Source organism: Psammomys obesus, unplaced genomic scaffold (genome assembly GCF_907164565.1).
Source record: "Psammomys obesus unplaced genomic scaffold, mPsaObe1.curated_primary_1811, whole genome shotgun sequence".
NCBI lineage: Eukaryota > Metazoa > Chordata > Mammalia > Rodentia > Muridae > Psammomys > Psammomys obesus.
Window position 1 is genome coordinate 49,469,026 of NW_026585895.1, and position 13,373 is coordinate 49,482,398.

The 13,373-nt window shown below is 56.5% G+C and overlaps 1 protein-coding gene across 1 annotated transcript in view; it reads right to left on the reverse strand.

The window, feature by feature from the left end:
* Hmcn2 (hemicentin 2) overlaps nt 1–13,373 on the reverse strand; it is a 142,866-nt gene that overhangs the window by 75,056 nt on the left and 54,437 nt on the right. Inside the window, exons 23-29 of the mRNA XM_055599741.1 lie at nt 6,567–6,694; nt 5,425–5,679; nt 4,806–4,892; nt 2,893–3,087; nt 1,517–1,647; nt 1,119–1,266; nt 326–452 (exon numbers count right to left, since the gene is read on the reverse strand). Coding sequence (XP_055455716.1) covers nt 326–452; nt 1,119–1,266; nt 1,517–1,647; nt 2,893–3,087; nt 4,806–4,892; nt 5,425–5,679; nt 6,567–6,694 — 1,071 coding nt within the window. The remainder of the gene's footprint in view (nt 1–325; nt 453–1,118; nt 1,267–1,516; nt 1,648–2,892; nt 3,088–4,805; nt 4,893–5,424; nt 5,680–6,566; nt 6,695–13,373) is intronic.

A 13,373-nucleotide genomic window follows, 5' to 3' on the forward strand; every position in this document is an offset into this window, starting at 1 on the left:
GTGTGTGTGTGTGTGTGTGTGTGTGTGTGTGTGTGTGTGTGTGTGTGATAGAATGCTCTGGAATTAGAGTGGCTACAACAGCTAACTGTACATGATGTAATTTTCACATGGGCCTCTGAGCCCCAGAATCAGGGAGATGAAAAAAGAGAACAGAGTCAAGGCAAGATCTTGCCAGAATGAGAACAGGGCCTCCTGGGTATCTCCCATGGGAAGGACACAGATGCTGCCTTCCATGCAATGCTGGGTAGCACCCGCCACAACCACGGGCTTTCTCGGACTTCCCTGACCCCACCCAACCCCCCACTCCACGGAGAGGGTCACTCACTGCCCATCCTTGGTCCACTCCACCTGGGGTGTGGGGACCCCTGAGGTCTGACATTCCAACTTCACATCAGCTCCAGCCAGGCCCAGCATCTCCTGAGTGGCCCCAGCTTCCATCAAGGAGGGAGGGACTGGGGGTGGGCAGGGAAGTAAAGGAGGGACGACTCAGACTCCACACATCCTGCTGACGGCAGGAAGGTCCCCGGCCTGTACGCCCTACCCACCGGAGGACTCCCCAGACAGCGCTGGATGAACCTTTTCCCCAGAGCCTGGACGGGCCCCCGGGTAGCCCCGAGTGTGATGCCTAATCTTGTCAACTAGATGAGATTTAGAATCACCCCAGAAACAAATGTCTGTGTCTCTGAGGGATTTTCTGGATTGGGTTAACTGAGATGGGAAGACACGCCCTAAATACGTGTGACCCCACCCCCATAGGCTAGGGTCCCGGACTTCGTAAATAGCAGAAAGCAGGCGGAGCACCAGTGTCCATCTCTCTCTGCTTCCTGTCTGTGAATGTGACGTTCTGGCCACGTCAAGCTCCCATGGCTGTGGCATCCTGTCACCAGAATGGACTGTGCCTTCGCCCTGCGAGCCCAGATAAACCTCCCTCCTTTAAGTTGCTCTAGTCAGATAGTGCAGCAACTAAGCCTGCCTGGCAGTCATTGCTTAGCTAACCACATGGCTGTCCCCTGTGTGCTCTGCTCTGTGGGCCCCTGAGGATAGGTTCTGGGTCTGTGGTGGACCCCGTGCTCTCTGCTGACACGCGCTTCGGAGTTTGGGACACAGTCCTCACTCACCGAACACGGCAAGATTGAAGTCTCTCTGGGCGCTTCCGGCCTGGTTCTCAGCTCGGCAGGAATAGAGGCCAGAATCGCTCTCTTGGATCCTTGGAAAGTGGAGGGCCCAGGCGTCATCCAGGAGGCGATGGTCACCTGCCTCTGGGATCTGAGAGATAAGTGTGAGCGATGAGGGAACAGAGGCCCATGGAGCTGCTTGCTGACCACAGCTGAGTTTTCAGTCCACCAAGAGGACCCTCAGGAAGTCTGTTTCAGGACCACTGTTCCCTGCTGTCCCTGAACCTGGGCATCCCCAAAGACATCTGTCACGTTCCTATGTCACCTCAGCACACATAGAAACACATATTTATCCCAAAGTCCATCCCCCATCCCATCCCACCTCCCCTGGAGACACCCACCAGCTTCCCATCCTTGAGCCACACCACCTCGGGGGCAGGAAAGCCGTTGGCATCACACTCCAGCGTCAGAGGCTGCCCAGCTAGGCCCGACACGTTGGTCGTGCGTCCCTCTTCCCGGATGCTGGGGGGCACTTGGGGAGCAAGGAGAAACAGAAGAGCGGCTCCCACTTAGGTGGAGCTGAGCACCCACATCCTGCCCCTTCCCTAGGTCCTCAGGTCCCCAGGTCATCTGCCTGCCTCTGAGCCCAGAAGACCCTGCTTTGTTCGCTTATGCTGCGTTCGTTTATCCTGGTCCCAGATCTAACCACGAGGCGGCACTCTCAGCAGCTTCACCGGGAACCACACAGCACCTCCCCCACTGTGAACAGATGCCACGTGCTGACACTCAGTCCGAGAGGCAGGACATAGCTGGTGTCACATCGGGGAGGTCCCCGAGTGGGATGTGCCAAAGGTCGGGCCCAGGTGTGTCTACAGCCAACCTCCCAGGGAAGCTGCTCCCCGGCAAACTGGGGACTCAAGGTGGCTGTGAGTGCTGCTCAGGCTAAGAGTGCAGGCCCATCCCAGCAGGGAGAGTGCTCCCAGCCTGTCCTGTCCTTGTGGAGTCCTGGCTAGTGGGAGGCCGCCAACCTTGCACTGGGAACCCTAGGTGCAGAGGCAGGAGTTCTCTTTGCTGGCAGTGGGTAGACAAGCCTCATCTCACAGGGTAGAGATGAGCTAGAGCTCTGCACAGCTCATTCGTGTTTATTTTTATTAATTTTGTGTGTGTGTGTGTGTGCGTGCGCGCGCGCGCGCACATGTGAAGGGTAAACAAACCGGTCTGTAAGTCCTCGGGTGCCAGCCCCCTTCTGTGTTTAGAAAGGCATCACGAGCACACAGAAGAGGCTAGCTAGCCAGTAAGCTCTCAGGCTTCTCCTACCTTTCCCCAGCACAGGCGGCACCCAGCATTTTCCACGGGTGCTGGAGATCAAACTCAGATCCTCATGGTTGCCTAGCAAGCACTTCACTGAGTGAGCTTATTGCCCCCGACCTTGACCTGCTGACATCCCAGAAGCCCACACTGTCCCTACAGATGTACCTGGTGAATTGGGGTGCCCCGTGCAATACCCTCACAGCCTAAACCTTCCTGGACTCTTGGATCCTTGGAAAGTGGAGGGCCCGGGTGCCATCCAGGAGGCGATGGCCACCGCCTCTGGGATCCGAGAGAGTAAGTGTGAGCGATGAGGGAACAGAGGCTGTTGATGGAGGTGGGGATCAGGTGTCCATAGTCTCCGTGAAGGACGCTCTGGGGCCTTGGGGCCCTGGCATCACCTTGGGTCTCTGTGTGGGAGGTGGGTACAAGTCCATCCCCGGCCTCCCGCTACAGGGCCTCGGCTTACCGTAGACCACCAGCTTGGCTCTCCTGGATGCAGAGCCCACCTCATTGGTGGCTTGGCATTCATACTCTCCGCCGTCTGCAAGTGACACTGAGGACAGGAACAGCGACCCCTCATCCAGCACCGCCACGCCTGCCCGGCCATTCAGGGGCTCTGACGATGGACCCCTCCGCCATGTGATTTGCGGCTTTGGTGTCCCTGGCAGGGTATGCAGAATCATCAGGCAAAATAGCAGACAGCCCGTGCCTCCCTGACAGCCCTGTCCCCTCATATGCCCCTCTGTACATGCTGACCTTCATGAGGGGTGACCTCAGGCCCTGTGCCACCTCCAGGCCAGGAAGAGGAGCTCTATCAGATCTGCAGCATCTGTCCCCTGTCTCCACACAATGAGTGGAGGTATCCAGGCACAGGTGCACGGGCAAATCCCATTTTCTGATTCTCAAGGGGGCCAGAGCTATCCCCCACCTCCACCCCATTTATCTGCTGCCGGCCCAGAGCGCTCCTTTTCTCGACAACCCCAACTGTTAAGCATTCTGCATATCCCTCCCGGGGGTTAGGTTTTATTGCCCTCGTGAGAATGAGGGTCCTCCTTGTCCCCTGCTCTGCACACTGGGCACTGCATGAATGAACAAGCCTGCTGCGCTCAGCGTGCCGCACGGCAGGTGATGTTGACTCTGCCTGTCCCGTCTCTCCCTTCACGCCAAATGTGACCAAACATGGGGCGGCCACACTCATGGCCACAGCCCAGGCCTGAAGGAGAGGTGATGGTGTTCCTGGGTACTCCTTGGGCCAGACTGTGGTTCTACCCCCTTTAACCCTCAGCGTGCAGAGGCCACTGCTATCTACCCTTGGGAAAAGCACCGAATACAGACTTGGGGTGGACCAGCCCAGACAGGATGCATTACAAAAGGGCTTTGGGTGAGGCTGGTGTGGCTGGTGAAGCTGAAGTCTGGTCCTCGATCCAAGCATAGGTGGAGGAGGGATATGAGCAGACCACATTGGGACTGCCTGAAGGTAGGAGGCCAAGTCGGGTGGCTTCCCCAGGGCAGTGTTCCTGCCTGCTGTTTCCAGAGTCCAACATTAGGTGGCACTATGATCAAGGCTCCTAGCCCCCACTTAGGTGCCTGTTTCAGAGCGCCTCCCCCCATCTGCCTCCTTAGGGCTGTTCAGGGATCTCCCAGGTGCCCTGGTGCTGGAGAGTGAGCTGAAGCCCGGTATGCTCTTGCTGGCTTTTCTACCCACCTGTTGCTCCTCATAAACCGAGCCTTTGGGAACACTGACCAACCATGATGGAGATGGCTTGTTTCACCCACCAGTCACAGACAAGCCCAGAAAGGTGGGTCAGTGAGGTCTTTGGAGGGTGGAGTGGACCACATTTTCCCTCCTGAGTGCCAGGCACAAGGTTGGGACTCACACCCCCTGCCCTGCAGTGCCATGGGGAGGGACTGGTGTGTGCCCACCATGCAAATGAGGAGACCTGGGTTCAAAAAGAGAGGTCAGCCTCCAGGAAGGACCAAAACTGAGCTCGACCTGGACAGCTGACCCAGAGGTGGCAAGCTGGATCCTTGACTGCATTGCTACCCCAAGCAAACCCAGAAAAGACTGGTTTGCTTGGGACCACACTGGCAAAGTATTGGAACAGTGGTAACACCGCAATCTCAGCTGCCGAGAACTATGAGGATTCATAGGCAGGCTGACTGGAGGTCAAACCAGACCATACTGAGTCAGACACTGGCTGTGTGTGTGACCTTATGCAAATTGCTTAACCTCTCTGGGACAGGATAACCCCAATACAAAATAACTAATGGCAATATCCATCCAATGGAGCTCCCAGTGTGACTCCATAACCCAAGGAGTCATATGGCGACCAAGGTCCTGGAGCCCAGACCAGCCTTGCTTCCCTAGCCCCACCTCACCTTGGGCAGGGCACGGCAGACTGGCATTCTCTCCAGCCACTCGCTCCAGCAGGCCCTCAGTCTCGTCAGGCCCCCAGTGTGGTGGCTCTGTGGGGGTGACAAGGCCATGTTCATAATCGTCAGGTCTAGCATTCCCTCCCAATACGGACTGGATGGGAAGGGGTCTCCTCCCAAAGCCCTAGCCCCCAGCCTCCCCCAGCAGCATAGGCTGGGGCCTGCGCCCAATAGCATCTTGCTTCTAGTTCCCAACAGTGAAACTGCTAGTATTGGTCCAAAATATCCTGTGGGTCATACACAATTTCTCAGTGACCTTGCCTATTACTGGATCACCTCACAGGTTAAAAAAAAAAAAAAAATCCAAGTTACCCATGTGGTAAGAGAGAGACCTGAGCCCTGAACCATGGTCCCACAGGGAGTTTGCTTAAGGACACTAGGGTCATAGGCCCACAGGTCATCTATGTAAGCATGGAGCCTGCATAGTGGCTCTGAGGATTTACCGCTTGGGACCAGACAAGCAGAGCCAGAAGAACAAGTGCCTGAGAGGTGTGGGCTGTGGCGGGGGTGGGGGGGGCGGGGAGGGAGGAAGACAGGGGACTTGTGCTGGGGCTTGGGGCCTCACCCAGCACACGGAGCTCCAGCTCCCAGGTGTCGGTGCCAGCACTGCTGGAGGCCTCGCAGCGGTACAGCCCAGTGTCAGAGGTCTCGGCAGCAGCAAAGTGGACGGAGCCAGAGGGTTCCTCACCCCTCAGGGCCATCCCATCCTTGAACCAGCTCAACTGAGGCTCAGGGTCGCCCTCGGCCACACAGTTCAGATCCAGGGCTTCTCCGGCCAGTACCTTCAGGACCCGAGGGCCAGCCTGCACCTGGGGGGGAACTGGCAGAGTTCCAGGGATGGACGTCAGGCTGGCCTACTCAGTTAGGGGTCCCCAGCCCTAGCCTATGTTACAACCCTGATGTCAGCGAGCTGACATCTGTTGGCTTGGACAGGGCTGGCGAGCATGGGGGAAGGGGTGAAGAGGCTTGGTTGTGAGGACAGGTGATATGTCTGGCCGCCCAGCTGGAGTGTGAAGGACATAGATGAACACCTGCAGCTGCTCCCCATGACCCTCGGACTCTGAGCATGGATTTCAAGTCATCATCAACAACGTGGAACATTCGTTATCTTTCCACTCTTCCCCCTCGTGCCCTATGGGAGTAGCACGCGGGACAGGCCATGCTTGCTCCTGCCTTACGGTCTCCCCAGGGCTCTGGTGTGTGACTAGCATGGCATGGCTTCTTCGGAACGGGACCATTCCAGTGTGCTGGGGACCGGGACCATGGTGGATGCAAATTTAGACCTTGGCCACAAAGGGAGGGCTGCAGTGGTGCCTGGAAAAGCAAGAGCTGCTCCCGATGCCAGCGGGTCTGTTACAGGGGCACAGGCACCCTGCTGAAGTAGAGTGGGTGCTAAGGGTCTCTAGGGACCCCACGCACTCGTGGAAGGAAGATGCCTAAACCCCATGGGCCTCTGCAGAGCCAGAGTGGGGCTTCCAGGTTGCACGACTCCAACCAGACAGAGAGGCCCTTGAAACCACTGCCCCTTTGGCATCCCTATTCGTGGTCCCCACTGGGCCCTGTTCTTGGTGGGCCTCTTTTAACAGCCCCCCCAGGCCCAGACTCAGAAAGTGGGGTGACCTGTCTGCCGCCGTGGAGCCTGAGAGATGGTGGAGTTTCAGGGCGTGGAGATTGGGGGTGGAGTAAGGAGCAATTTGTGGGCCCTACCTTGAACCCCAAGGATGTAGTGGCGAGATGCAGCCCCGGCGGGGTTGCTGGCTGTACATTCGTAGTGGCCACTGTCACCCACCTGGGTCTGTGCCAGGTGCAGGGAGCCTGATGGGAGGAGGTCATACCTGTGGGAGGGAGGGAGATCTCTTTCCACCATGACCAGAGAAAGGCTTGGAGAGTCACCTGCAAGGATCCAGCTGCCTCCCCCAGGCAGCCTTCCCAGACTGAGGTCATGTCTCCCTTCTAGCCTCAACTTCAGCCCCTGCTCTGCCTCCGAAAGCCAAAGCCAGTCCCTCTCAGCGTAGCAAATGTAGCGAGGTGGTTGGGTCCCAAACCACATTCCCAGCCTTCTTAGCTATGCGACTCCGTGCACAAACTGGGTTTCCATTTCCTCATCTATAAAATGGGCCTGCATACCCGACGCTCTGATCCCATCCCCCCACACACACACTCTCCACGCCACACTGGTGGCAATGACCCTTTTCTGTTTGTCAGGAGTCTAGAGTTCCTCTGCTTCCAGAGAAAACTCCACCATCCCAAGTCCTCAGTGTCTGAGCCGGGCTCTCCTAAGCCCAGACCCAGAGCCTCTTGGAGTCACCTCCTGGAGGTACCTCGACACCCACAAGAAGGAACTTTGCAGACCCTCCCCCAGATCTGGCCCTCCTTACCAGTCACCTGACCCTCCCCCCAAGACTGCAGGACACAAGCCAGACTCCAGCAGCTGGGATGGACCCCAAGGAGGCCTGCAGACATGATGTCAACTCCACATGTGCTGGCTCCGAGGAGCAGCGGCTACAGCTTGTGACCCTGACTAGCCTAGGGACAAGAGATCAGAGCAGGGGCGGAGGATCCCAGGGTCAGCTGTCAAGCTAGAGCTGGCCTCCGATCCTCAGATGGGCTTCTTTGGCCTGCTTCCCCATCCCCTCCCTGCTGAGACCCACCATCCGCCTCTGCAAAATGGCACCCGGGGCCCTGACAGGGTCCTCGGGAGACAGCCCTGCAGCCCCCACCTCCCTCCACACAGCTGCCAGAGGGCGTGGTTTCCAACCACACCCAGGCTGTCAGCACCGGCCTTGCCTCTACCCACTCGTCTGTGAGTGAGGTGATAACCCCCCACCCGGAACCTTCCAGCTGGTCCGAGTATTCGGCAGGCATGTACACAGCTTGGGGTGACAGGCAAGCATACACTCCACAAACTGAGCTACACTGCACGCCCCCAGCACCCTGTCTTTCTTATAACGAATCATGGATTATTTTTTGCAGGCATTTGAAGAGGGAGGTGCTCACTGTATTATAAGGAAGAAACTGTGGATTCCATGGTTCAGACAAGACAATTGATGCTTGCAGGGACCGAGAGGAACTTGGCCTGCCCAGGCGAATAGGTGCTTGCTCTGAGTGCCAAGGTGGCCGTAACACGCTCCAACGACAAGGCCTGGAGAGATCTATGCTGAGTCTCCCCTCTCCTTCTTCCCCACCACTCTCATCCCAGGCCCCGTCCAACCCCTCAGAGCTCAAGCTCACTCAACTCCTGCTGCTCTGTGCCTGCTGGGATGCACCTTGATGCTGGCACCACTTCCTCCAAGATGGCTACCTTCATGCCTCCAAGGCTGACAAGCCCATCTGTGGTCTCCCATGGCTCTACCCAGCTTGTGACACCAGAAGCCTGTCTTCCAGAGGCTCCAATGGAATACCCTTTATCACCAGACTCAACCCAGACCCTGAACAGAGCAATGCCTTTATGGCGACCCAGCCTGAGCTCCCAACAAGGCTCAGAGAAAAGGTAAACCCACTGTTATGGGTCCAGGGCTGGCTGGACATGACTGGGAGGTTCTGGACAGGGGGTTCAGGACAGAAGGTTCTGGACAGGCAGCTTCCATCGGCTTCTCCCCCACAGTCCTCCCTATACTTTCCCAGAGCTCAGTAGGGATGCCCCGTCCAGGGACAGGAGGAGGTGTACAGGACGCCATGCTGCTGGGGATGGGGACTCCATTGGTAGGACTGCCTTTCCAAGGCTCTGCAGCCAGATGGCTCCTGTGGCACCCGAGGGAGCACTTGGACTCAAGGGGAGTTTCCTGTTTACGATGTCCATCTGGCTGGGCCCCTGCTTACCCAGGGCCAGACTTGCGCAGATGTCAGAATGCTGGGCTGGGGGCTCTGCAGGGAGCAGTTTCCCCCAAACAGAGTGCTGGCCAACAGCCTCCTGATCACCCCAGATGGACAAGAGCACACCTGGAGGGAAGGACACACCTGGCGGGAAGCAGCCACAGCCCACACCTGTCTGCCTCGCTCCCTGCTCCTCTGTCCAGCCAGCTCCTGAAGCCACTATTCATCACAGATGTGTTCCCTGACATTGTCTGGGAGAAATCAGGTATGCACAGGTCCCTACTTTATTCTAGTCCTTAGCACATAGTAGGCGCACAGAATATTTGGCAGCGAATCACGGGTGCCCCGTCCATGCACGTACTCTCTTCCCATTCACTTACACAGTCCCCTGTCCCGCAAGCTCAGTACAGTTGTGCCACTGCTGGACCTCCTCGAGGCGGGACTGGCCCCAGCCCCTCCCTGAAGCTTCCCCAGACACTCCCCAGAAAGCTAGGCTCTCTCTTTTGTTATTTATTCATTCAGTGGGAGTGCCCTCCCCGGGGGGGTCTTCTTTTTGGGCTGTTGAGAGTCTGGTGGTTCTCTGTCCCGGTCCCTCCCATTGTCACAGGGGCTATCTGGCTGAAGGCTGGAGAAGATGCCCTGTCCACTGTCTACACTTCTCAGCACAGGCCTACTGCGTGCTGTGTATGTTGTGTGTCTGTGGGTCAGAGCATCTCTCAGCCCAGGGCGGGGAGCCTTTTAGCCGAGTGGCACAGTCCCTCCTCAGGAAGTCACAGATGGAAAAGCTGAGCCGGAGAAGCTGAGGAGAGGGGGATGATGGTCTCAGGGGAGAGAACAGGGGATGACTGCACAGCGGCCATTAGATAATGAAAATGTAGCCTGCTCGTGCTGCCAACAGGGATGGCACCGACGTCAGCCATGGCTGCCAACTCTTGAGTGTTTCCTGCACACATCTGTGCAGCTGAGCACCTGCTGAGGCAGCCTCTGCTGGGTGCCTTCTCGTTTTACACTCCCTAGCCGCACCTCAGGACAGAGTTCCCACAGGCACCACCATGTTCACCAAAGCAGAGGCCAGGGTGACAAGCTCTGCTGTCCATGCCACTCAGATGACCCAGGAACAGGGGCCCCCTGCCCTCAGATTCTGCCGCTGGGCGTCCCCATCACTGTGGTTGACCAAAAGTTTCTGGACCTGATGTTTGGCTAACAAAGGGAGCCACTGGACATGGTAGGTTGACAGCCAGACATCAGAGCGAGCAAACTGGCCACCTCCACTGAGGCAGACACCCCCCTTCCCCCACCCACACACACCACACACGCCAGGCTTCTAGATCGCCTGCACTCAGCTGCTGGTTCTCATCAGTCAGCCACATAAGGAGGTTGGTGGGTGGGCTGGCTGTCCTTCACGGTGCTAGGGAGTGGGCAGAAAATGAAGAGAGAGTGTGACAATTAGAAGCCTGGAGCAGCCATGTCCCCTCACTACCACTCCCCTTTTGGAATTGGGGATCTGGCCCCGTGTAGGTCCCTGGCTTGATGCCTCAGCAGCAGGAGCAGAAGCCAGGAGCACTTCCAGCTGACCCCACTCCACAGCAGAATCCCCAAACAAACATTAAACATTGTTGCCTAGCAGCACGCCCAGCCCAGCATCCCAGATGAGGAGAGAGATGCTGTCCGGCCGCCCTCACAAGCTGGACCTTTTCACATCTCAGACAGGAAGGCTGAGGCCCGAGGAAGAGATGGATCTTGTTTGAGTTCACCAAACAATTTGGGTAACTCTGAGCAGCTCCCCCCCCCTCCCAAGCCCTTCAATGTCTAGTTTGATCTGGCACGGAGCCGGCATGAGCTGTCCCCAATCCACACACCCTGCTTTAGTTTTGGGTTGGCTACTAGGAAGCGTCTACCAAAACAGTTCCAGGACCGTGAGATCAGATAGCCGAAGACCATATCCTAAACTCTTCCTTAGCTGGTTGCCCTGAGGTCCGATCTCCCAAGGAGGTGACCCAGGAGACGGAGAGGGGCAGTGAGTGGAGCCGTCCAGCAGCACCATTTAGAACAATGAAGTGTGTGCCCTCAAACAGAACAGCACATAGGAGCTCCAGCGCAGCCCCAGTGCAGACTTGCTCTCTGAGACATGTAGTCACAGTGGCAGGCGCGGACCAGGCTTTTGGCCATGCGAGAAAGAACCCAGGACCCAGGGCAGAAGCCAGACCCCCCAAATTTCACATATGAGCATGTGGTGAGTATGAGGCCCTTGGAAAGGAGGGGCACGCAGTGTCTTTTGGCTTCAGCAGTCCAGAGCTCAGTTTCTCCAGGAAGCGCTGACTTGGGAGGTATTAGAGACACCCCCGAGTTCAGAATATCATTTTCTAGGTACTTAGGGAAACAGTGGCCTCCTAACCTACATGCATAAGAGCATGTGCTCGTGTCTCATCTCTCACGTGTGCCTCTGAGTATGTTCACGTCTGTGTGTGCTGTCCCTGTGTGCCCAGCCCTGAGGGGAGAAAGATCTCATTCTGGTTCCCCCTCCCCCAGCCCCTGGTTCCTGCTCTTCCTCTGTGGCCCCAGAATGACGCCATTTACCGCACCCAGCTCCAGGGTGGCCTACTGCCTGGGCCCACCATTCCTGGCCAAACTGGGATGGAAGAGGCCATAATGGGCCCAGTACATCCTGACTCCCTACTCCAACTGCCACTTTCACAGAGTTACCAGGGGTGCTGAGACAAGGCAAAGCCACTCCAGGATCACGACCCTTGGGCCAGGCTTGGCACGGGGGAGGCAGGACATTAAAGGACAGAGGAGGGATCACTGAGGCATGCTGGGACCAGTCTCAATCAGGAGGCAACCAGATACCTCCAGGTCATGGAAGGAAGAGAACCCTTTCTAGGATGGGTCTGGAAACTGGGCTTGGGGCTCTTCAGAGAAGGAGCAGGAGGCTGAAGAGAAGGAGGAAGCAGGAGGGAGGGGGGAAGGGCTGGAGTAGGGCAGACACTAGGGCCATGCCTGTCTCACTTTCAGTTGCTGTGTGTCTCTTGAGGCTTATCAGTTCTGTGACTGAATGTCTGTGGGGCAGGGGCAGGAGAGCTAGCTCAGTGTCTGTGAGCCGCTGCGCTTTGGTCTCATGCTCAACGCTGGACTCTAAAAAAGCCCAAAGAACCCCAAACACACATGTCTTGTTTGTTTAAAGTACAATGAAAAGAACACCAAGGCACTAAGCAACTGAACAATTGCCCAGAGCTGGAGACACCTGTCTGTCATTAGCTGGTGGTGAGAGGGACGGAACTGTCTGTGCTGAATGCTGCACGACTATGAATTTACTCAAAACAAAAACCACCGAATTGGGCAAATAAAAGAAGTGAGCCGTTCTGTGTTGGAGGGAGACCCCCCAAAAGCTAGTCAAGAGCCAAGTCGAAAGACAGCAGACATGGTAAGAGGAGCACTGTGTGGTGTGTGTGCACGCGAGTGCCCACACATGTGGAAGCCGGGGGTCAACCAGGGTCTTCGCCTGTCATCCTCAACCTTATCTTTCACACACGCTCTCTCACTGAGCCTGTCTCCCTGATTCGGTGTGAGAGGCTGCTGAGCCCAGGGAGCCCCTGTCTCACTCCCATCACTGGGCTACACTCTCCAGCCGCCGCCGCGCCTGGCCTTTACATGGGTGCTGAGAGTCGGATTGGGTCTCTGTGCACACACGTTGCCCACTGGCCCGTCTCCCTAGGCTCAGGATGGTAATTTAAAACAATTTTAAAATCGAGTTGTGTGTGTGTGTGTGCATGTGTACAGCTGTATGCACATGTCAGGGTGCCTGTATGGAGGTCAGAGAGACTTGGTCCCCTCCTTCCACGTGTGGGTCCCAGGGATTAAACTCAGGTCGTAAGACCTGGCCACAAGCTCTTTCACCCACTGAGCCATCTCTTTGGACCCAGGATGGCAACTTCTTAGAAAAGATTTATTTTATTACTTTCAGTGTGAGAGGGAGAGAGAGAGACAGAGAGAAAGAGAGAGGGAGGTGGGGAGGAAGGAAAGATGGGAGAGAGAGAGAGACACACACAAAGAGAGGACTGCAGTACCCAAAGAGGCCAGAAGAGAGCATTGATCCCTGGAGTTGGAGTTAGAGGAGCTTGTGAGCTGCCTAATCTGGGTGCTAGCAGCTGAACTTGGTCCTCTGAAAGAGTAGTATGTGCTCAAAACTGCTATGCCATCTTCCCATCTTTCACAACAGTTTAAAAGCTGCTCTTACTGCCTCAGTGTGTCTGCCTAGCAGCAGCAGGAAAGAGATGTAAAGCAAATGGCTGCCTCACCATCTCCAACACCTAAGCACCCTACACCCACCACAGCAGGAGAGCAGGATCAGCAAAATGTCCACTTCACAGATGTCAAAGATGGCAGAAGGTCACCTGTGTTCCCTCAGTCAGTGAAAACCAGGAGCATCCGTAGTTTCTCCCCAGGCCCAAGCTCTCCTCCTCACCCCCATCCTGGGCCCACTCACTACCCATGGAGATAAACTTCTAGAATAGCCCAAATCCAGAGAGAGGCAGTGAGAGCCTTCTAGAAGGATACCAGTAAAAGCAAAGGAAGAGAAACACATCCTCTGGTCGCTATTTTGCTCAGACGGGTCCTGGGAAATTTACGGCTCCCCACTGATCCATTAACGCCTCAGGGCGGAGGGGTGAACAACTGGAATTCGCTTCCCATTTCAGTAACCAG